The following is a 24,633-nucleotide window of genomic DNA, read 5'->3' as shown; positions in this document are numbered from 1 at the left end:
CTATTCATATTACACATATAGAGCACAATTTTTCATATCTCTGTTATATACAAAGTATTCACACCATTCGTGTTTGCATACATGTACCTAGGGTAGTGATGTCCATGTCATTCCACCATCTTTCCTACCCCCATGCTCCCTCCCTTCCCCTCCCCTCCCCTTTGTCTTATCTAGAGTTCATCTAAATCTCCCATGCCCCCCATCCCTAACCCCATTATGAATCAGCATCCTTAAATCAGAGAAAACATTCAGCATTTGGTTTTGGGGGATTGGCTTACTTCACTTAGCATTATATTTTCCAACTGCAAGTGCTATGATTTTATTCTCTTTTAATGCTGAATAATATTCCATTGGGTATATAACACTGTTTCTTTATTCATTTGTCTACTGAAGGGCATCTAGATTGGTTCCACAGTTTAGCTATTGTGAATAGTGCTGCTATAAACATTGTTGTCATTATCTTTTTTATGTAGCTGAGGATCGAACCAGTGCCTCACAAGTGCTAGGCAAGCGCTCTACCACTGAGCTACAACCCCAGCCCCTCAATAGATTTTGTTAATTAAAATAATCACATTTTCAGTTTGAGAAAATGAAACTATATAACTCAAGTTATTATTATTTTTCAATTCAATTCAATTATTTACCAACTTATAATAATTTTACCTTGAATAACTTAATGGCTTCTGTCTGCAGAGCTTCAGAAGGTAGTGTGGTCAGGGGGGAAAGGATTCCTTCTTTGCTGTGACACAAAGTTGGGTGTCTCCATATCTGGGAGGCTACACACCGAAAAACAGTGAACAGAAAATGGAATGATTCTCTTATTTATTTCTGTCTCCCATTAGATCAACTTTTTAGAAATGAGCTCATTCAGGTCTGGGCATTAGCTCATTGAGGTCTGGCTTACAACTTTCATCACGAAGTTCGGCAACATTACTTTATTTCAATTTCCAGGCCACTGTGGCTCTAATGTTTCTGTTTTAGATGAAGTAATTTAGAAAAGTTGGGTCCTAATTTACTAGGTTATGATAAGTCCACTGGGGCACTACTACATTGTTTAACTGCGCCAACAAGTGGTGACCTAGGTATAGTGATGACAATACATGAGAATATCTGGGGACTTTCTAGAGAAGCCAAATATGAGGAGGTATAAAGAAGAACTTGAAGTCATTCCTAAAATCAGTTTATTAAATTCCTGTGCTGGATGCTGCCAATAATACATGGTCTCTGTTCATAAGTGTGGCATAGGATAGAATCTAAGATCTCAATGGGAATCCTTACCCAATAAAGCTAATTTTAATGCAGAGCTACAAAGGCTACAAAAGAGTTAAATAGCAAAGTGCATTGAGACACAGATTTAACATCATTAAGTGCCTTTTATGAGCCAGATGCTGAGGTGGAGTGCAGTGACAGAGGACAGCCCAAGACTAGGCAGGATTTCACTATGTTGGTGAGTATCCCAAGGAAGGCTAGTATTTCAAGCAGAGGGAGAAATGTGAGCAGGGTCAGTTGAGTATGACAGGACACAGCGCACTGGGAAATGATGGTGTCTCTGGAGCCTCATTATCCCAGTGGGATTTCTGGCTCATGACAAGTAAAGTCAATGTCAAGATGGATACATTGCAGGAAAACAGGAACCCGAGAAGTGAAAACTCCATTAAGCTAAGGGGTGCATTCCATAAATTGTAAAGCCTTAAATGCTTGTGAACTTACAAGATTCCCCTTCTATATTTAGCAATTTGCAAACGAGTTGTTCAAACTCAGATCCAACATTCACATTGTTACTTCCAGCTGCAACAGTCAGGTGATAAAGCCAGGTGTCCTTAAAACCAGAGCACAGTGACAAACACATTAATCAAGGTACAGTTTTGATTGCTTCAGGAAAATAACAATTTGTAGCAACAGTAGGGAACTCTGAGACTCAAAACAAACCACTTTGCTTAATTTTTATACCTTCATTTTATTTATTTTTATGTGGTGCTTAGGGTTGAACCCAGTGTCTCACATATGCTGGGCAAGTGCTCTACTACTGAGCCACAGCCCCAGTCCTCCTTAATTTATAAATAATAATTAGAAGCCAATTAGTCAATCTGAGGCAAACTCACTTGAATTGTGCTCACATTTCCTTTTCCTAATATTTACATTTTTATTATTTTCTATATGTGTTTCTTAGAAAAGTATGACAAAATTAAGGAGAGTAATACATGTTAAGAGACTAGAATAAAACAACCAGTTAAAATAATTTTAAGAAATACAATAAATTATATCAAATTTAAAATCTAACTTCTGAAGTAATATATACAGAATTCTTAGGGAATCCAGAAAATTTCAAGAAGAAAATAACATTCAATTTTAATCTGGAAATCTTTTGCTATAATGTGAGAAGAAAAGTTAACAATGTTTTCCTTAATAGCCAATTTTACCAATATATAGTGAACATATAATACTACATAAGATAAGCAAAAAATCCATTATTTCCCCATCAGTTTGTGATATATGTCATATATGATTACATATACGTGTAATACCTATAATAATTCATTTTCAATTACATCTAAACTAAGATTTTATTGAAAATGAGTAGAAAATATAGGGTAGAGGCTTTAGATTCACCAAAAAGACAGTCTGAGATATCTACATTTTAAAACATAAGATTCCTTTGTCCTCCACTGTCAGGCGCTAGCTTCAGTCTAAAGGTGACCTTCATCGATAGGACTGAAAAATGACACCTTGGAACAAGCCTCATTTCCAAGGTGTAAAAAAATCTCTAAAAAGGACTGAGGAAATAATTCAGAGGTAGGGCAACTTGGCTAGCATGTGTGGGCCCTGAGTTTGATCCTAGCAGTGCCAATAATAATAATAATAATAATAATTATTATTATTATTATTATTATAATAATTATTATTATTATTATAATAATAATGACTGGGGTTGTGGCTCAGTGGTAGAGCGCTGGCCTAGCAAGTACAAGGCCCTGGGTTCGATCCTCAGCACCAAATATAAATATATAAATAAATAAATAGAAAGGTATTGTGTCCGACTAGAACTAAAAAATAAATATTTAAAAAAAAAAATAATAATAAATTAAAATAAATTTTAAAAATATAGCTGAGAATCTTTAGCAAAAGTTTCTTCCTCAGTTCCATAAAATTAATTTGAAAATTATTACCAATACTTGAATATTATTAGTCTGAATCATTTTAAATTAACCAACAAGACTTCAGATACCTTTTCATGCTTGGATCCAATTAGGAGGTAAGTTGGACCTTGGTCTTTGGGGTGGATAACAATGGTATAATGAGTAGACAACAGACTGCGTCCACTAGCTTCATAATCTTCATCTGAATCACAGGACCTGTCCACCTCTTCAACTTTAGCCTCCCAGAGTTTGATCTGACCTAAAGGAAACTAAAGTGAAGGTTAGCAGTTGTAAGGAAGGCACTTTTTAAGTCTACAAGTTTTCCTGGTGATTTTCATTTTTTAAAAGCATGCCTGGGATGGGGGCAGAAAAAGCATGCCTTAGTTGGGCGCTATGGCGCACACCTGTAATCCCAGTGGCTCAGGAGGCTGAAGCAGGAGGATCACAAGTTCAAAGCCAGGCTCAGTAACTTAGCAAGGCACTAAGCAACTCAGTGAGAGCCTGTTTCTAAATTTTTTTAAAAAATACAAAAAAAAAAAAAGGGGGGGCTGGGATGTGACTTAGTGGTTAAGTGCCTCTGAGAACTCCCCATTACCAAAAAAAGAAAAAAAAAGCATGACTTTTTTTTAAACAAATGCCTAGAGGCAACTTGATTACCCACATTTTTGCAAATGTGGTAGCACCAAAAAGTCCAACTGCAATATGAATTCTGAACATTTAACTTTTGAAGAACAAATAAGAGGTTGATTCAGATTATTCTCTAAATAACCTGACCCATTGCCTAGTGAAGTAATTAGTAATAATTCAGACAAAATATTCAGATTTGTTTATCCCAAAGAATTAATCAGTGATTTGATTAAGCTACTGGATCAAAAGGACAAATGTAGACATTGACTCAATACTATGCAGAGAAAAAAAAAAAACAAGCTAGATATCTGGTACAAAAATTAACTATCACCCCAGACCCAGGTAAATGATGAGTGTCCTAAGTCTATTTATTAAAAGTATGTAATATATTCCAAAACAATGAAATTATTTCCTCCACCTTAATTTAAGAGCAAGAAAACCTTACTAAAGCTGATGCACATTGAATTTATCTATCCTTTTATGGACCCAAACAAATATATCTGCCATGTTGGGTGTTTAGCATATCTATTTTAAAACTTTTGCTTTAATTAAGTATATTTATTTCAGGAAAATCCAGAGTGTGCTTCAGATTTATGACTTCTAAAACATTTGGCCAGGTTTGCAACTGCAGTTCTGAAAAAGTCCATTCTAACCATGAAGACATTTACCATTGCACATTTCACACTGAGTTCCTGGGCCCAGGGCTTGGACTCTTTTTCCATCTGTGCTCATTCCTAGGGTGAACCCGTCCAAGTTCCTGGCTTTCATCCCAGCATGTGTTTCACTGCTTCCAAATGCATAACTCCAGACCCATGACTTTTATATAGGTGTCTGACAGCATCTCAAACTGCCCACTTCAACACCCTGCTCTGCTCAGCCTTCCCTGTTCTCAGTTACTGGCAATTTCGTCTTTTCAGCTGCTTAAGTAAAAAAAAAAACCCATCACTGACCCTTTTCCTTCTCTCGTATCTCACACCTTTCTGGTCAACAAATCCTGTCAGCAAGACTCTCAGAATATTCTGGTCACTTTTCATATTTCCATGGTCACCACTCACCTGCAATCATCTTCCACCTGGATTATTACAATGGCCCCTGACTATTTTCTTCTTCATTCCCTTCAGCCTATTCCTAACAGAAGCCAGAGTTCCTGCTAGATGTGGACAAGACCATGTGCCTGCTTTTCACAGCCTTCCAATGGGGGTTCTCATCTCAGAGTAAAAGCTGAAGGTGACATAACACACCACTCAAAAGACACCTGTTCAGGCGAAGGATTATTTTGAACTAAAAGCATTAAAAAAAAAAAAAAAAAGATGCAAGAAGGGCACTCTGACACTTTTGTTCCCAAAGCAGAGGATAAAACTCCCACATGCAAGAGATCCTCCCTGTAAAAAATAACACTCTGCTCCTCCTCAGGGACGGAAGTTGAGGCCAAGGGAAGCTTGCACAACCAGACCTTGCTAAACCAGCCCATAATTCACTAGGGCTTCACCCTGTGAATGCCCCTAGCCTGTCCCTTTGCTGGGTGTGTTTTTCCAAATTCCTGCTCTTCATCCAGTTCAATGTGACTCTAGGTCATTGGGTCTTCATTTTCTTACGAAGCCTCCTGTGTCATGTAAAACTGATAGTAAATATATTCGTACACTTTTCTCCTAGAATCTGTCTTATTATGGCAGTTTAATTCTTTAGTTCACTGAAACCCTACAAAGGCAGAGGTAAAATTTTGCTTCCTCAAAAAAGCTATGTTTTTACTTTGACCCATGAAACCCCATATCATTTTGCCCCTGTTCCATCTCTGATGTCATCTCCTAGTATCCTCTCTTAACAGACTCCAGTCTAGGGCCTCCAGCCTTCTTGCTATTTCCCAAACACACCAGGCATGCTCCTGCCTTGAGTCCTCTTCACGTGCTGTCCCCTCTGCCTGGAATGCTCATGCATTAAATACCTGGCTGCTCTTTTATTTCCTTCAGAACCTAACTAAAATGTCAGCTTCTCAGTGAGGTCTTGCCTGGATGTCTTACATAAAATCAGTATTATCGATTCTATAGCTGATTAATAGTGAAAATTAGTAATTAAATGCATAGTCTTTCATGCAAAATATTATTTACCCGCATTAAATTAACTACACACTCAGTATTTTCTATGTGCAGTAAATGAAAAAAATTTCTTCTAAAATAAAAAATGCAAAATTATCTACCCTTTTGGAAAAAGTGAGTAAAACAGAAGCAAAATAATAGGTCATTGATAAATAAAATGCAGATTTAAAAAATGTGATGAAGAAAACTAGGTCTTCTATAATATAAAGCAATACTATTCTATTGGGTTCTTTAGACATACCAATCCTATGAAAATCTGGGTCCCATTCACTTCTATATTTAATATGGTTATTCATTGAACTAATGCTTTGAAGTATTTTGATTTAATTTAAAAAGACACTGATCAAGATACCAAAATTGTTCTGGAAACATCTGTATCAATTTATAACACAAAGGCAGCCTATACTGATTTACATGTATTCTCAATACTTTTCCAGTAATTACAGTGGACTTCTGTTGTTATTTATATTATTTTGACTTGTTTCTTCTGTGACCAATACTATTCATATTTATTAAATTATCTTTCAATATAGATTGAAAATATATACTAATTATAGAAACTTTAAAAGCATGGAAAGGTATTTTTAAAAAGAAAGAAAAATCATCCTTAATCTATTATCACAAAAGTCAATTAGTACTCAAGTATAGTTCTTTTGGAGCTGCTATGTGTATTTTTACATAGAGGTGCTGGGCTGGGAGTTATAAACTCAGCATCCTAACCATCCTCTTGGAAGGTCTCCTCATAACAGCTCCAAGTTAGAGTCTGCCTATGAGAGAATCTGCATGAGGTTTGGAAGTTAAGGGTGCAGAAGGAGTTACTCTCCTGAGATAGCTGCAGCCAGATGCCTAGGCTGATGTGAAATGCACAGAGGCTTCCTGGGAACTCTTGAGGACCATCTGCCTCAGGGCATTGGTCCTGAGGTTGAAATCTTTAGTCCTGACTTTTCAGATCTTCAGTGGAGTTCCCCTGATCTTTGTCTCCTCAACTCTCCTGAATGTAATTTTTCTAAAAATATGTATGTCCCTAATTCTACAGTAAGTCTTTTTATACATGAACACACAGAATGGCTTCTCTTTTCCTGACTGAGAAGTTAGTCAGGACTACGCTGGGTACACAGTTTGTATTGTGCTTGTTCAGGTAGAATTTGTATATGAGCATTTCCCCACATTTCTTCAGAGGCATCCTTTTTAATGAATATCAATTCCATTCCATCAGCAATACTGAAAACAATGTTTTTTTTTTTTTTAATACAGCTGATCAGACCCAAGGGTGCTGCCATGAAAAGGGAACACAGAAATACCAAAGGACCCACGTGATCACCAGACCAGGAAGGCTAGTCTCATTAACACAATCATCAGTCACAGGTTGTCACCTGGATCGGGCATCATTATTTTATGCAAGTACTTGTGGCACATGTTGGCAAAAGTTTTATAATCTCCATAATGATGACTGAGCAAACATTTCATCTTTGGATGATATACCATCTTTCTATTCTGAAATTGAAGATAAGTCTTTTTGGAGAGGAAATCAACTTAAAAATGAATACACGGGATATAAATAGGCAGATGAATGGACAGGTAAGTTGTAGCCAGGTATTTAGGGGACAGGACCGAATTCCTTTTCCTCCCCAGGTCTTTCTAGTTTACTGTTCCCTCCTCTTAACCTTATCTAGTCTGTCAGAGTGGGGGAAACTTGAGAAAGGGATGGTTGGGGTGAGGCAGAAGAAGGCTTTTCTCTTGTAGGTCTTAAGTGATACATTAATTAAAAGTTACTAAAGCTTATAATTAAGAATTAAGACTCTTGTAGGTGACAGGTGTGTGACTACCTCTCTAATAAATTTAATACCAAATTTCATCCTTATCAAAAATTCTCAAGTTTTACCTAGCAACAGGTGAAATAAAAAAATTTAAAGCCACAACAAGCAAAACTTTCCTCTAATTAGCATATTAAACATACATACATACCTTATCTTCTTGACTGCGAAAATAATACAACGTCTTTCCTATAAGTGTACACCAGACTCTCTTGGAGTAGCCATGTTTGACCTGAAATCATATTTCATTGAATTACAACATAGTTCAGAGTACTGTATACTTTAGAATATAGCTTATATATTCTATTTGAATTTCTATATCCAGTGTGCCTACGATGTAAGTGATATTTCAACTGAACTGTCCAAATGCTGCTTAAAACTTACAGGAATAGCATGACATGTTTGTTTTGGAGCTCACCATTCAACACTGAATGAATGTTTATTATGTATCAAGTTTGATGCCTGCAACTGAGCATTCAAAGGTGGATTTAAGAAAAGGTGCCGATTTCACTATTGAGTATATTCCACGGTTTCTGTATTTCATGGATTTCCAACAAACTCTATGGCTCTATACTCTATGTTAGAATTAAGATTAAAATCTAAAGAATTCTAGAGATTTTTCCAAATGTAAAAAAATCCATTCATTCAAAACATGAATGCCTTCTCCAGAAGTAATCATACAAAATAAAAAAATAGCATTAAAAGTTAATTATTATACTGATTATCTCCTACATGTCAGGCACTGTATTAAGTGGCTAGGACAGAATTTGACAGGTCTTGACTTTGAATAGTCAGAGACTGGTCTTGGTCCTGGTGAAACAGATATGAACAAGACGGTCTTTTCCTATAAGGAGTTCACAGCTTGTGAGAAAAACAATTAAATCAGCAGTATACAATACGATTTCACCAAGAATACAAAGAGGTGCCATTTATATATAATTCTGTGCAAGACATCTTATCAAAATGTTATTGGGTATTGTAGGTTTATCATCATTTGGTGGCTTTAGGAAGGTGCATACTGTGGTTCCTCCTTGCTCTAGGAACAGGCCTAGGAACAGGCCCTGAAGATCTTTACCAGGCAGTCTAGGCTACATACTCCATCCTAGTAAATCATGAAGAACCCCATTCCCCCTAGTGGGTAAGACTGAGATAAAGCCCTGTCACCCCAGTCCTAGAATGTGGTGTCCTGGTTGAGGATGCCCTGGACTCCTACTCCCCTGGCAGCAGTCCTGCCAACCCAGCCCTGCCAACTTCCACCTGGAGGCTAGACCCTCTCCTGCAATATAAGAAACTAGCCAGTATACCCAAAGCCCACAATATTGTTGTCACACTTGCCCAAGATGATAAGAATTAAGGAGAAAAATAAAGCAGGGAAGGAGAGAAACTTCAGGAAAAGGAGGGGAGTGTTATAATTTAAAACATGGGGACTGGGGAGTGCTTGCCTAGCATGCATGAAGCCCTGGGTTTGATCTCCAGCATCACAAAAACAAGCAAACAAACAACAATAATTTAAAAAACCATGGTGGGTGGGAGGGCCTCAGAGACACTGGTAAGGCCCTGAATGGGGGAGAGGAGCGATGTGGTCCTCTGAGGAGAGAACAGATGTGTCTGGTGACAGATGTGCTTAGTGAGTCTAAGGAGCTGTAAGGAGGCCTGAGTGCCTCTGGCTCAGCAAGGAAAGGGAGAGGGTATGGGGAAGGGGAAGGGACTGTGCAATTTTGTAGGATCTTGAAGGAATTTGTAACAATGTATATTTAAATTGAGTAGGAATTTAAGTAGTAACTGTAATAATAATTCATTGAGAAGATATACAAAGTATATCAAAGAATACAAAGTATCAGCACAATAGTAGAAGAGTCTCTAAAGTAGGAAAGGCCAGGATTTGAAGCCTGAAGGCCCAAGGCTTAAACTTCAGCTCTACTACATACTGAATGGATCCCCAGGCAACTAACTGACTTAACCTCACAGTGTCTTTGTCATAACATGAGATTATCATACATCCCACTGGGCTGTTGTGATGACCAAAGGAGACAATGTAAATAAAGGATAATAGCAGTTACACAGTAAATGCTTCCTTCCTCACTAGGAATAAGAAGCAAAACACACATTTTCTTTTAAACCCACAAACCTAACCCTCCTTTGGGCTTTCAAAGCTATGGTTTATACAAATAACTCCACCACTAACAGTTTGATGGGTTTAGAATGCTGCTTGAGAAAAGCAAAACAAAACAAAACAAAAAAATGTTTCATTGGGCAAGACATATTTCAGCTTAATTAAATTTAGAAACATATATTTACAGACAAATACCCTGGCACTTTCAAATGGTATTATGGAGTGCTTTTTTCTCTGTCTTTAAACAACCCCAGAAAGAAGTCTCCTCCAAATTGGAGTAAAACACATCTGGCTATAGACAGTGAACTTCTGAAATGAGTTATCTTTAAAATAGAACACTGGCTATCTTTGGAGAACTGTAAATAAATGCAGACCCTTGCCAACTCATTGCAAAGGCTGTACCTCAAAAACTGTCTATCTGCACATGGAAATCTTATTATCTTAGAATTTCTTAAACTTCTGACTCAATCTGAAAACATTATAATAAACAAAGTATAACAAAAGAATCCTTTTGAAGATTTAAAGGCAATCTCAAGGCTTAGATAAATAAGTGAAAGAATAATTTTTTACCTTGTATCCTTAACAGAGGTACTTCATATCAGTTCTGCTCAAATTTGAAGACAAATCATACATAATATTCCTAAGAGTGTGATTCTCAACATAAGCACCCAGGGTCTCCTATCTCCATCTGTGTTCTCATCCTTGTAGCATTCCCCACCACAAATCCTGTCACCAGCTTTGCTGACTTCAATATCTAGGTGAAACTCTCATGATATTAACATCTGGCATCTTTTTTGAGCGTTCACCAAGTGCCAGGAATAACCTTGTAATGGTTAATTTGAATAGTCAACTTGATGGGATTAAGAGGCTTATGGGTGTGTGAGTAAGGGTGTGTCTAGGAATGATTGGCATTCAGGATAGCCAACTGAATGGTGACTCTCCCTAAGCGTGGGCAGCACCATCCAATAGGATGATGGCTTGGATAGAATACAATTGTTGGAAGAAGAAGGAAGCAGCAGCTGATGCAAGCTCCATTCTTCTTGAAAGGGGTCTTGATTGCTGCTGCGATCTTTTGAGGATATCGGACTCTTGCTTCTTCACTCTTCCAAATCGGACTCAGCCAGCGATTCTCCAGAAGCCTTAGGTCTCAGACTAGGGTAGCACCATTGATCCCTCTTGTTCTGGGGCTTCAGCCCCTTGGAGTGTGCAGCTACTCATGGTCCATCTCTCTGGCCTGGAGATGCCCACTGTGGACTATCTAGCTTTTGCTCCAGTAAACAAACCTCATAAGTCCCTTTTTTATAAACATACTTCCTGTTGATTCTGTTCCTCTAGAGAACCCTAATACAACCTGATTGTGCCAGGTCCTATCTGAATGTACTTTACCTGTTCAAAAAATTTATTTAATCCTCCCAAAACAGTGTGAGGTGGACACTATTATTATCCTCATTTACTAATGGGGATGCTAAGGCACAGGGCCTGTGAGGAACTTGTTCAAGGTCACAAGAGTGGCCAAGGAGTTGTGCACAGGCAGACTGGCTCTGAAGCCCCTGCCCAACCTCTGCCATTCCACCTCCACATCCTTGCTCTCTTTATTTCCATAACCTTTGCCATCCCTCCCTTTTTGCCCCCATCCCTGCGCCCCACCTGGTTACCCACAACCCCCACTGTGAACAGCTCCACTTCTGCAGTTTACATTCTGCTCCCTGATCACAGCCTCCTCCCGCCTCCCTCTCTCTTACTCACACCACTGCTACTTCATAACCTCATTCACCTGATCTTTCTCTTTTATTACAGCTTCTCACTTCCTTCCTGGCTGCTCTTCCTTCTCTACCAACTTGGGATCCCATGTTTGATCACAAACAATTCTTGATTCAAAACCTGTGATTAAATTGCATTCTATACTTGTAACAAATCCACCCAACAAAACTTGATCTCCATTTGCCTTTAAATAATTCAGTGCAGAATGTGGGAAGACAGCCAAGTGCAGTGGTTCACATCAGTAATCCCAGTGGCTCCTAGGCTGAGGCAGGAGAATCTCAACCTTACAGGCAGCCTCAGCAAGGCTTAAGCCTTAGCGAGGCTCTAAGCAACTCAGCGACACTCTGTCTCTAAATAAAATATTAAAAAGAGCTGGGATGTGGCTCAGTGATTAAGCGTCCCCAGGTTTAATCCCTGGTAATAAACAAACAAAAAGAATGTGGGAGAAGAGGGAAGGTTACAAGGGATTCTATGACATGATATCATATTAGCCACAGTTAGTAACTGTTGGAACAGGATGATGACTCTGTGAGGAGTCATTATACTGTTTTACTTTCACTTGTTTTAAAATTCTCATAATACAATGTTGATTTCAAATCATCCCATCTTAAAAATGCCTCTCCTGACCTCTTGGTCCCTCCAGCTTTAAAGGATCTCCAGACTTAAATATTGTACCTACTCATCTCCCATTTTCCCTCCAACCTACTGCAATGTGCTTTCTTCCCTGAGCACTCTACATGTGACACGGAGATCACTCTCTCCTGGCTAAATGTCCCACTCCCTGGCCTTTGCGATGCTCACTCTCAGGGTCTTTCATGCATCCCCTTGTGTGCCATTAACTCTCTGCACACTCAGCACATTTTTCCTGGCTGATTTCTTTCACTTTCATGGTTTCAGCTGCGACACAAATGCTGCCGAGTCACCAGTTCCTTCCCTTCAGTCCAGCCCTCTCCTCTGATGTAAACTGGTGTTCTGCTGCCTGTTGGGCTTCTTAGCTAATGTGTCTTTACAAGATCTAAATATTGACATGTTCCAACATAACCTTTCCATTGTCCTAAAACTGCTCCTCTTTCTGGCACCATCTTTCACCCAGCATCTTTATTTTATCTACTTACTAACCCCCAATTCAATCAAACTGAAGATTTTACCTCCCACCATTATTAAAATTCATCCTCTCCTCTTTCCTCATGACCCCTTCAGAGCACCCTCTTCTTCATGTCAACACTCCTCCTGTTCTTAGAATCCCCACTTTGCCTCCCACAAATCTTTCTGTCAGCAGAGTAATCTGTTAACAATAGGAATATGTCCATGCCCCTATTAAAAATCCTGAAGGGTTCCACGGATCCTCTAGGAGGAAGAGACCAAAGCACTTCAGACAAAAGCAGCTCTCCACAACAGGGCCCCTCTGGCCTTTTTCCAAAGGACTTGTAGTGTAGGTGGCCTACTTCAAGAGTGTATGTCTTTATGAATGTAATGCACTCCACTATTGTCATGTATGTAAGAAAAACAAAAAGAGTGTATGCCTCATTCAAGCTGCTTCCTCGCCAGGGGAACCTTCCCTGCCATGACATTTGGTGTAACTAATTTCCACTCTTCCTTAAAGACTCGGCACAGGCACATCTCTGAGAAGTCATTTCTCTGTGACCTTTATGGTACAATCCAATAACTGTGATTTTTCACATATTGTAAATATGTGTCCGTCCCTCTCTTTTCCATTAGATCATGAAGCTATCTGAGGAATGGGAAAGTGGCATATTCATTTTAATAACTTCCAGCCTATTGTGTTGTGTGTGGTAACTGCTCAACAATTTTTTTTGTTTGTGATTTAAAGAAACAAATCTGCATATAGAACATATTTTTAAGCATTAAAATAAAAATCATGTAAGAGAATTTCCAGAATCAAATCAATCATGTTATTAATACCTAGCTGTGTATTTCTGTACTGAATAATAACAATATGACCACTTGAAAAACCTTCCTTCCCTCTAAGGTATTCAAATGCTGTTATATAGTATCTCAAACTGTAGCCTGAATGTCAGCTTGGAGCAAGTCACTTAGAATAACTGAGGGAACTTTTTCCCTTTGAAGGTGAAAACAAAGTTGGGGGATGGAAGGGGGGGTGGACAAGTCCTCATAGTGGCAGGAAGAAATCTCGTAAGCATCCTGTCTCTAAACCCTGATGGTTCTGTCACTGATAACACATCAATCTAAATTCATCCAAAATGCAACCGTGGAATGAGAAACAGAATTGCAGAAGTGTAACAGGAGCAGAAACAGACAATGCCATGCTGATAAACTGAAAGGAACCAAGCAAACAAACAAAACAAACGTGGGGAAAATAACAGACCCTTACTATGGAGTCCTACTAAACTCAGGATGTGATAGAGAAATAAAAGGAAAGCTCATTGTTATGGTTGTAGTAAGAATGTGGCTTAAAGTGGCACTGTGTTCCTTGGAAAAAAGTATATTTGCACAATATAAGGGAGTTCCATGTCCCATCAATAAATGAGAAAACATTTTTATAGAAATGTAATATTTTGGAAAAAACATAGTACATCTCTTATTGGGCACAGTGGCGCATGCCTGTAATCCCAGTGGCTTGGAAGGCTGTGGCAGGAAGATCACCAGTTCAAATAAAGCTTCATTAAAAAGCAAGGTGCTAAGCAACCCAGTGAGACCCTGTCTCTAAATAAAATACAAAATAGGGCTGGGCATGTGGCTCAGTGGTTGAGTGCCTCTGAGTTTAATCCCTGGTACCAAACCCCACCCCAAAATAGTACATCTATTTGTTAAATGCACTGGTGAATTATTTCTTTCACTACAGCTAGTCAGTCTATAAATATTTCTGAGTAGCACCCATCTACATTCCCACATTATTATTAGATATAAATTACATGATAGTATAGCTCCTTAACCTCTAAATTTTTTCACCTCTTACATAATCATAGCACATAAGTGATGATTGATTATGTGTGTGCAAATGTTTTATTGCATTTTCCCAAAAGCAACCAATAGGATTTCTTAAAATTTTATGATGATATTAAGTGATCTTGTCCTTTAGAATATTAACCCCATCCTGTAGTCCTCCATGTAGAGAATCACATTTCTATATTCTAGCAATTCACTGTGATTTCTAATAGACCAGTGGTATCAATGTATTGTGCACTTTGCCGGACCTTTTTAAAAAATTTATTATTATCATCATTTGGCAAGAGTGAAAGGAGTAGGATTTATATAAGTGAGAAGAAAAGAGAACTTCCACAAGGTGAATGGGGAACTGATAGTAAGTTTTCCACTTAAATAGTCTAGGGGCTGTATACCTTTTGGGTAGGGCAGTGATGAAAATTCATGCTAAAGAGACACTGGAAAAACGTTAAGGCTATTGGCTTGGTCCATAACCCTCCAATGAACTATCTCCTTTAGTCCCTGAGTTTGAACTTTCCTGTAATCTTCATTTGGGTCCAACTTCATGTCCATTTTCCTGCTGTTCCAGAGAAAAGGAGTTGTCTGGGATGTTTGCCAAACCATTTGTGAGACTTTAATAAACATAGTATACTTGCTGACGACCCCAGAGATCTGTTAGTGATTTATATATTGCAAGAAATTTTCAATTTGAATTTAACACATAGATCGATTTTTAATTTCATAGCAATTGATAGTCCTAAGAGCATAGCTAATTCGGAACTAATAATATAGTATAAAAGAAAAAATAGTGCTTGTATCCAGTAAATGTCTGAAATATAATAATAATACTTAAAAGTCAATATTTATTCATTTTTTAAAATTAGAAAACAATTAAGCAAAAATATTATAATTACACAGAAATAACCAATATACCTTGGTATATTTCCCTCAGACAATTTTCTTTTCTTTTTTTTTTAATCTTTTATTTTATTTATTTATTTTAAGTGGCGCTAAAGTTCAAACCCAGTGCCTCATGCATGTGAGGCAAGTGCTCTACCAATAAGCTACAATCCCAGCCCTCCCTCAGCCAATTTTCTATGAATACATAAAATAAAAATGGAATAAGAATATAATAATTGCACTCTACTTACCATCTAACAATATATCACAGTATAACTCTATAGCATTAAATATTCTTCTGCCACATACAAAAGGCTACACAGAAAAAGCATCATGATTGTACAAACATTTCTTTAAGCTATTTTCTACCCTACATCTAAGATGATCCCTGTGTTTTCTTATTATAAACCATGCTGTGAAAGGAATCTTTCTGGAATAATAAAAGTGTTCTAAATCTTTAATGAGGTGACAGTAACTATCTTTCAAAATTCATCAAACGCCATACTTGATATCTGTGCATTTCAGAGTAAGTATGTTTATTTACCTCATTAAAAAAATCTTTATACTTACTTAAATCTTTTGTAAATTAAGATTATTTCCTAAGGATAAATTTCATAGGAAATTTATACTAATTTTAAACTGGGAAATTTATAAACTAATAAACTTATCCTTTCAAAGGACATGTTTTTAAAATATTTGATATTCATTCATTCATTTGTTCATCCAAAAATACATACTGAGTTAACAACTGGGCTCAAACATTGCCAAATTATTTTATAGAGTAATATAATACTCTCATTAGTAGATCGCTTAAAGTGTGCCAATATTGGGTTTCAAAAATTTTTAAAAATGTTTTTGGGCTGGGGATATAGCACAGTTGGTAGAGTGCTTGCCTTGCATGCACGAGGCCCTGGGTTCAATCCCCAGCAACACACACATACACACACACACAAAAATAGAATAAGGCAGGTGTGGTGGTGCATGCCTTTAATCCCAGCAGCTTGGGAGGCTGAGGCAGGAGGATCACCAGTTCAAAGCCAGCTTCAACAAAAAGCAAGGTGCTAAGCAACTCAGTGAGACCCTGTCTCTGAATAAAATATAAAATAGGGCTGGGGATGTGGCTTAGTGGTCAAGTGTCCCTGAGTTCAATCCCCAGTACTACTTCTACTACTACTACTACTACTACTACTAATAATAATAATAATAATAATAAAGTCTTTCCTCCTCTCAATAGGTACAGTTGAGAGGAAAAAACTTTAGGATTTTTTTCTTTTTGTTCTAAAACATGAATAACATAGATCTCATAATATCTTTAAAAAGTTTTTCTTCTCACCAAATTTAAAAATGATATCTATTGTTTTAATCTATGCTTTTAATAAATAATGATTGGTGAGAGTAAAGTGTTTTTTTTTTTCTGATTGATATGATCAATAAGAGAGTTTGCATTTATTTGTCTCTACTATTTCAACTTCTCTCCCTTGGTCCTCTTCCCTCACATCCCCCTCATCCTTCACCTACTGATCAGAAAAAAAATTGTTAAATATTTAGGATATTAACGAGCTTTCACACCTTTTAAATACCTTTTCAAAGTTTTTCATCCATCTTTTAGAAATTGTGCTTGTAGAATTTTTAATAGCGCATTTATATTTTTATGTATTGTAGTCAAATTTTCATTTGTCAACTTTCTGGTTTTTGTTGTGAGCATCAAACTTCAAACACACTTCCCCGCCCCAATACAATATAAACATTTGATACTCATATTCCCTGGCACCCACTTTTCCTGATTTGCGGGGCAAATCCACTTAGTAGCCTGAGACATTGCTATGCACACGAGGTTCCTACCTTCGTGAGTAATCCCTTCATTGTTGGTTTGCCTTCAGGCTGCAGGAAAAGTGGGTTAGCAGCTTGGATCCGAAGAACATTCTGTAACACTTTAATCCATTCTTCCAATATGTTGGGAGAATCTGCAGTCAGATAGTATGTGTGTTTTTCAGTGGTCAACTAGAATGGAATGAGAAAGCAGTAGGAAAGGCATCTGTGAAGATTTAGGATTGTTATCATGTCCTTGTCCATTCTTCAAACATCATTTACTCTACATGGAAGCAAACATGCAAAACCTTGGATCCTAGGTTCTAAATAAATGACTCCACAATTATGTATAATACTTAACCACTTTTGAGAATTGTAAAAATTAAATTTTTGTTGAAATGTTTTCTTCACTTTGGTTTACTTTAAAAGTTTTCATAATATTAAATTTTGGGATCATGATTTTACATTTTTACCCATCCCATTTTTGGTTTTTTCCCTTAAATGTGCAACAGGTGCCTGGTTATTGAAATGAGGATCAGAATGACTGGAGATGTTGTTGTTAAATACAGAGAAATGAGGAAGTCACCTATAAATAAAACAAGAAGACCTTGCATGCAAGAAGAGAAATTTTTGGAAATAACATATGATCAGATATTATGAACTCACAATTTTCCAGTCTCAAATTAATCACACTGTAAGTTTTCCAAATATTTCAGAAGCTTACAAATGATTCTTAACAGCCATACTCCAAGACAAAGCTTTCCCTAATTCTCCCTTCTAAATCTCTGAGTAGTTCTCAGTCCACTGGAAACATTGATAATGTACCTTTCTGGAAAATGTTGTCTTCCACCCTCCGAAGGAGCAAGATGAGAAAATAATGGTTACTGAAAGCATTTCAGAAATAGTGAATTTAAATTGCATATACCAGACTATCTCAAAAGCCTGTGTTTTAAATTGAACAGATTTAAGACAAGACTGGCCTTATGTGTAGGTAAAATGGGCAGCTAATACCTCTCTGGTGTGACTAGGAAGGACAGCCCCTCTGTTCACCAACCGTTAAGTTGTTATAAACCGTATATGTGTTATAGCAAGTTCATGGAAGAACTGTCATTGTCTAATTCTATACTAAAATACAGACACTCCTGAATTTAATCATATAATGTATTACTAACATCTTCTTGGGAATTCATTTATCAGCTAACTCTTCCTAATATAGCTTGACATATTAAGAGCTAAAAATACCTGGGACATTAGATATGAGGAAAGAAGAGTGTAAAGAAAGAAAAGGTAAAGAAAGTATAGTGGGAGTTACCCAACAGAAATTTAGCTTACATTACCACATTAACTAAAAAGTCTTACAGTGTTAACATACCTTTAAGGCATCAAACTCCAAAGTGAATAAGAAACAGTGAATAATCCAATCTCCTTTCCACTAGCTTGGATCATTGAGAATTGAATTTTGCATGATACATATATACATTTTTAAAAAAAGTTTAAAAAGTACCTGAACTGTTTGTTTGTTATCTCCTCTTAAAATACTGCAGGAAGCACTAAGTTCAATATGGCCCTGGGGTTTTCTAATTACATCACTCTGCATGAAAAGAAGAAAACCAAATGAACAAAGATGAATAGTAATAGTCATAATAAGAAATGCTTTGCATCATTAATCACATTACCGGAAAGAAAAACAGTGAACATTTTAATTTATATTTGAGGAATTCAGTTCTGAACAGCAAGCATTTTCTACTCACTGGAGATTTGTAGTAAAGTAATTCTCCACCTTTGAGAACGAACCACCTCCGCTTCCAAGTCTTGACCTTACCACTCATTTTTAGTAAATAGCCAGATTTTTCCAGTGGTTCCTAATTTTAAGAAATTTTTAAAAATTTTAAGTTTCCTTTTGGAAGCTCAAACTGATTCATTAATTTTTTAAAAGTCTTGATTCGGGGCTTACGTTTTTCCCATTATCACTGGACGTCGAGCAGGTTTTAGGGAGCTTCTGCTCGGGCTGTAGGCACTCTGTGTCTGCAGAGTAGGCATCGGGGGGAATGGCGTAGTCATTTTCAGAAGCCACAGAGGAGACAGACACTCCTGGAAGATCAAGGAAATACATCAAGTCAGCATTTAATACAGGGGTGGTCCAAACGCTGGTTGTGAGAGTTCCTGAATCATAAACCTCCTCATACTACATTTATTCTCATTCCTTGGGCCATTAAAAACTTTTAAAGCTGAAAACAACTAAGGCATAGGGACCATCAAGCAAATTTCTAAGGAAGTCCCAGGAATGCAAATAATATTTTGTTGTGATGACAACCTCGGCTAATTATAATGAATAAAATATGTGCACTAGTCCACTAACTTGGCTTGCCCCTCACCTCGCTTCATGGCTCGGGGGCTCCCAGGCCCACTGCGGTTGCGCGAGTCCGACTCTGACGTCTGCGAGCTGGATCTGGAGCCGTCCTCTTCCTCGGAGCCAGAGGAATCGTCCAGGAAAGGGCTGCTACTTATTTGGGTCGCCTTCTAAAGAAAAGCAGAACAGCCTCCCTATATCCATCTCTAAAGTTATTATCATTATTTTTTTAGACAAAGAATGTTTTATAGGAAGAAGTCATGGAATGTGGGGTGTTTTTTTTTTTTGAAGGATTACAAGAACATATTTTGCCAGTATGAAAGTCATGTTGTCCAACCTCAAATTCTAATTATCAAGGCATTTGTCAATTATAGAAAACTTCTGAAAACATAAGGTTATCAATATCTGACAGTCCTCATTTTTAATTAGATACTTTTGGCAAGGATGGGACTCTGGCACTGATTTAAAAAAAAAAAAAGATCTTTCTAAATTAGGAGTTCCCACTACATCATTAATAATATGTTTCCTTTAAACAATTAACAGCCTGGGTTTTTTTTTTCTTTTCTTTTCTTTTTCTTTCTTTTTTTTTTTTTTTTTTTTTGTGTGTGTATCACATGAAATTGGATGAAGACCTCTAATGCTCTGAGAATAAATATCTTCTCCAGACTTTTCCTTTTCTTCTTCTTTTTTAATGATAAATTAATGTGAACTTCTAAGACCTTTCTACAAAGGGGAAATCTGTGTAGAATGGAATGGAATCTGGAACTTGAACAATTTTCCCAATGCATCATGAAGAGAACCATGTGTTTAACAGTAACAAGGATGAGTTACCCCTTTCAAAGTTGTATACACTGGGGTTGTCATATTCTTGTATATCAGAGATGTATAAAGTCCTGATGTGGTATAGGATAGCATGGTGGCAGAATCTGAAACAAAAAAAAAATGTCATTTTCTTTTTTAAACAAAAACTTCTAACAAGCACATTGACCTATTTGTTATGAATGTGGATTAGCATCATTTCCAATTAAAGAGAAATTGGATTAACACATGTGATTATTAATTATGTAGTCTGTTACGAATCATGGCATTTACAGTTTTATAGACACCCATTTTTTACATGGCTCATTATTTCCTCGTGTATGCTAGTTCCCCAGGGAGACTATAAGTTCTTTGAGAGCAAGAATCATGGCTTTCATTTCTTCAGCATCTCCATGCATGCTTAGCTCAGGCTGCACAGAACTAGGTAAGACAACTACCGACTGGCAGACTCAGTGGAAGGACCTATGAAGATGTTCTCTAACTATTCACAACCCTGTTATTGACCTGGTATAAAAGCATCATCATTCTTAAGCCTTTATCAGGTGAATCTAATGTTGAAAGGTTAGAATGTGATTTCTTGGTAAGAACAGAAGATAGTTGAAATGAAACAGAATATCAGTGGTTACCTCTAAGACATGGATAAGTGGTAGAACTGGGAGGACTGATAGAAGAAACTACAGGAAAATTTCTCTTTTTATTCCAGATGGTTCTATATCATTTGGTTTCATTCATTCATTTATAATGGGCATGCATTAATTCTATAATAATTTTAGGAAGGAAGGGAAAGAGGAAGGGAGGAAGGAGAGAAAAGACACAGAGACCAACATTTTTACAACTTTGATTCTGAATGGCTGAAATGCCAGTTTCTCCACTTTAGTCTCTGAAGTATTTCTACACCAGAGGTACTTTCCACATCAGATTTGAATGTTTTGGGATTTCTATATTAAGTAAGATGAATTTTAATTTTAAAACATAAATCAGCAACCTTTGAAATCATCTCCTCAAAGTTTATATAATTTGATTTATTTTTAGATAATGTTAGACATTTGGGAAGTTGTTGGCTATGGAATAGAAATACAAAATCACAAACTTTAAAAAGAACTTTTTTATTGTGGTAAAAAAGCACATGAAATAAAATTTACCATCTTAATCATTTTTAATATTTATTTTTAGTTGTAGTTGGACACAATACCTTTAGTTTATTTATTCATTTTTTATGTGGTGCTGAGGATTGAACCCAGAGCTTCGCACATGCTAGGCGAACTCCAGCCACAATGTCAGCCCCCCATCTTAACCATTTTTAAATGTGAAGTATATTCACATTGTTATAAAACAGACCTCTAGAACTTCTTCATCTTACAAATCTGAAATTCTAAAACCATTAAACTACAAACCTACTTTCCCCACCCCTCCTAGCCCTTGGTAACCACCATTCCACACTGGCTAACTCCCTAGAGTGAAATCTTACAGTATCCACCTTTCTGCACCTGTCTCATGTGTTTGTATTGCGCTATCAATCACTTAGCATGACATCCTCAAGGCTCACCCATGTTATAGCATGCAAAAGCACTTACTTTTATTAACATTTTCCATATTGAACGCCTCAGACATTCGAATGCCTGATTTGGCTACAGCATAAATTCTGCTTTCCTAATGTAAAAAAAGAGATTTGAATAGGATGTTTAAAAATAAGAAATGATTACTTTCAATATATATGTTTTTCATTGGTTGTTAAAATTCACTAGAAGACAGAATTATTATAGAATTTAGTACCAATAAAACAGGCCACAGTGAATAGTAATGTAGATATTTGTTTCCATCTCTTTGTTACTCCATTATTAATTCCCAAATCTTTGCTTGACATTTTAAATTCTTTTGAAGATACAGGGAGCAAGTAAGAGAAGTTTATTCATCATTATAGGTAAACACCATCTCTAATAGTCTACCATTTTAGAAAATGGGTAAATTTTTAAAAGGAAAAATCTTGAATGGCCATAATATGAAACAGAAACTATTCACAATCATTGACTACACATAAACACATTCTTTGATATTCTATCATTCTGGAACATGGTGCAAGAAAGAAAAAAACTTGAAGTCAGAAAGTATAGCTAGAGTAGGATTAAATGCCATCATCTTCTTACTTCAACATACATTTCAATCAAGTAGAAAAATACCTGAGGTCAAATAATGAGAATTGCAATGGAATTTATAACATTACCTTGTTCTAAAAGTTGGTTATTTTGTTTTCTCCTCTTCTCTAAGAGAGATCTCTAGACTTGCTACCAAAAAGGTTATTAGCCCTGCTCCTGTGAGAAAAAAGACCCCAGGTGGCTGCTAATGCATGGATCAACACATTCTGAATTTTGTAATGCATCTAATTTGGACCCATTTGGCTGAGCCACAGTCTAGCAGGCAACCAATGCCTCCTGCAAGTGGCTCAAGAGGAAACTGGCATAAGATCGCTGATCTTTAGGAGCACTTTAGATTGAAGAGCAGCTGACTTAACGTATCTAAGCCAGTTACGGAGACTAACAGCAAAACAGGCAGGTCAGAAAGACAAATAAGGCACTAAACAGGAGACGGGAGGCAGTAAGAGGCCACAGGAGAGTGGGAGAGAGTAGGTAAGCAGGAAGAAAAGTGGAAAGAGAATCACTGCGGATGAGAGGACAGGCTGAGCCACTGCAGAGAGGGCAAACGGCTGGCACTTCCTTTTAGGGCGTTGACTATCAGAGGGGCTGCTGAATCACAGGTTGTCCTACCAGAGTGACCACTGCATTTTGAATGATATTCAATTCACTAGGGATAGGGATTGCCTTAAAATGAAGTCTTACACAGACAACTAGAACACATCTTTTCCTTGAAGCCTGAAAATACCTGAGAAACAGAAATTAAATCTCAAACTTAGCCAGTCTGTTGAAAGACTTTTGAAAGGCAATGCTATTCTCCCCATCCCCCCACCCAGGACTGAATGAATAGCTTCAAAGAGGAGGGGATGGGAGAAGGACAAAAATGTAGTAAAATGGTTTGCCAAATAAAACAAACTTGAAAGACTAACCTAAATGCCTAAAATCTCCATGGCAAAATTTCAATTTCTGACTACCTAAAGGGCAACATAACTGGCATTCCAGAGATGACATGCTGTTAACATCTACTCTTTTCGTGCCATCTAGAATTTAGTAATATACTACAGAATGTTTCACGTGATACCAAAATAAAATGTTCTCTTAGAAGCAAATAAAAGCAGATACATCTCAAGGTGTGGATTTTACTGAGAAAACATGGCTATCCTAATTTGCACATAACTGGGGTGGTTACTAAATTATAAAAGAACATGGCTCCATAAACCAAAAGATCTGACAACCCAGATGTTTCTCTGAAGGCAAAAGGTTAAATTTGCCAATATGTAAGGGACAACTTAAATCTATAAAATAGACAAATTTGTTTCAAATATAGGAAGAATTTTTTTTTTTCATCTAGCAATACAGATAGCTATTCCTAAGAAGTAGCTCACAATTGACAGGTAAGTTACTGTAGTAATGGTCAATGCCTTAATAGAAGAGGATTCAATCCATTCTAGATATGTAGGGAGACGCTTTGGTTAAAGCAATGGATTTAAAAGCTCATGGGGAGTAAAATGAAACTTTTCTTGAGCCAGTCAAGTAAATGATTATGTTTAAAAAAAACTGTTGTCCAATTGGAGTTCAATGTCCTGGTTCAGAATCTACCCAAAAGAATTACACTTAAAGGGAACCCCTTCTTCCCTATCCCCTGATTTTTTTCTTTTATATGAAAGGACTTCTAGTAATTAAATACCTTGATGTCTCTCTACCCGTTCACTTTCTCCTTAGCATGCACAGCCAGCAGCTTTCTCCTGAGAAGTAGCTCCCACAGGAACCAAACCCCTGCACTATTTCTTCAGATCATCTATTCTTAGCAGGGCACCAACTCACTGGAGGAAACCTGAAACAGTCCAGAGCTGCCTGGGCCTGGGTGAATAAGTCTAGTAAATTCCAAAGTCCAGCACTGAAAAGTTTATTTGCCCACCAATTTTCTAAAACTAATTTATCAGTAAATATGGTCATATTTTGATTTCTATCTGCTTCTTTCTCATTTGGTTCAGAACATAAGTGAGGAAAGAAAAGGGGAAATTGAAGCTGGGTGTAGTGGGACGTGCCTGTAATTCCAGCTACTTGGGAAGCTGAGGCAGAAGGATCAAAAGTTCAAAGTCATCTTCAGCAATTTAGTGAGGCTTTAGGTTAAGTACTTAGTGAGCCCCTGTCTCGAAAATAAAAAATAAATAAAT

The 24,633-nt window shown here is 37.1% G+C and overlaps 1 protein-coding gene across 1 annotated transcript in view; it reads right to left on the bottom strand.

The window, feature by feature from the left end:
- Plekhh2 (pleckstrin homology, MyTH4 and FERM domain containing H2) overlaps positions 1–24,633 on the bottom strand; it is a 107,903-nt gene that overhangs the window by 30,191 nt on the left and 53,079 nt on the right. Inside the window, exons 9-19 of the mRNA XM_077791884.1 lie at positions 21,902–21,977; positions 20,340–20,434; positions 19,534–19,678; positions 19,113–19,249; positions 18,910–19,020; positions 18,663–18,749; positions 17,192–17,350; positions 7,823–7,903; positions 3,227–3,406; positions 1,711–1,819; positions 664–776 (exon numbers count right to left, since the gene is read on the bottom strand). Coding sequence (XP_077648010.1) covers positions 664–776; positions 1,711–1,819; positions 3,227–3,406; positions 7,823–7,903; positions 17,192–17,350; positions 18,663–18,749; positions 18,910–19,020; positions 19,113–19,249; positions 19,534–19,678; positions 20,340–20,434; positions 21,902–21,977 — 1,293 coding nt within the window. The remainder of the gene's footprint in view (positions 1–663; positions 777–1,710; positions 1,820–3,226; positions 3,407–7,822; positions 7,904–17,191; positions 17,351–18,662; positions 18,750–18,909; positions 19,021–19,112; positions 19,250–19,533; positions 19,679–20,339; positions 20,435–21,901; positions 21,978–24,633) is intronic.

Source organism: Urocitellus parryii, chromosome 12 (genome assembly GCF_045843805.1).
Source record: "Urocitellus parryii isolate mUroPar1 chromosome 12, mUroPar1.hap1, whole genome shotgun sequence".
Taxonomy (NCBI): Eukaryota; Metazoa; Chordata; class Mammalia; order Rodentia; family Sciuridae; genus Urocitellus; species Urocitellus parryii.
The sequence above is the reverse complement of the archived record's forward strand: the minus strand, read 5'-3'. Positions and strand labels throughout refer to the sequence as shown.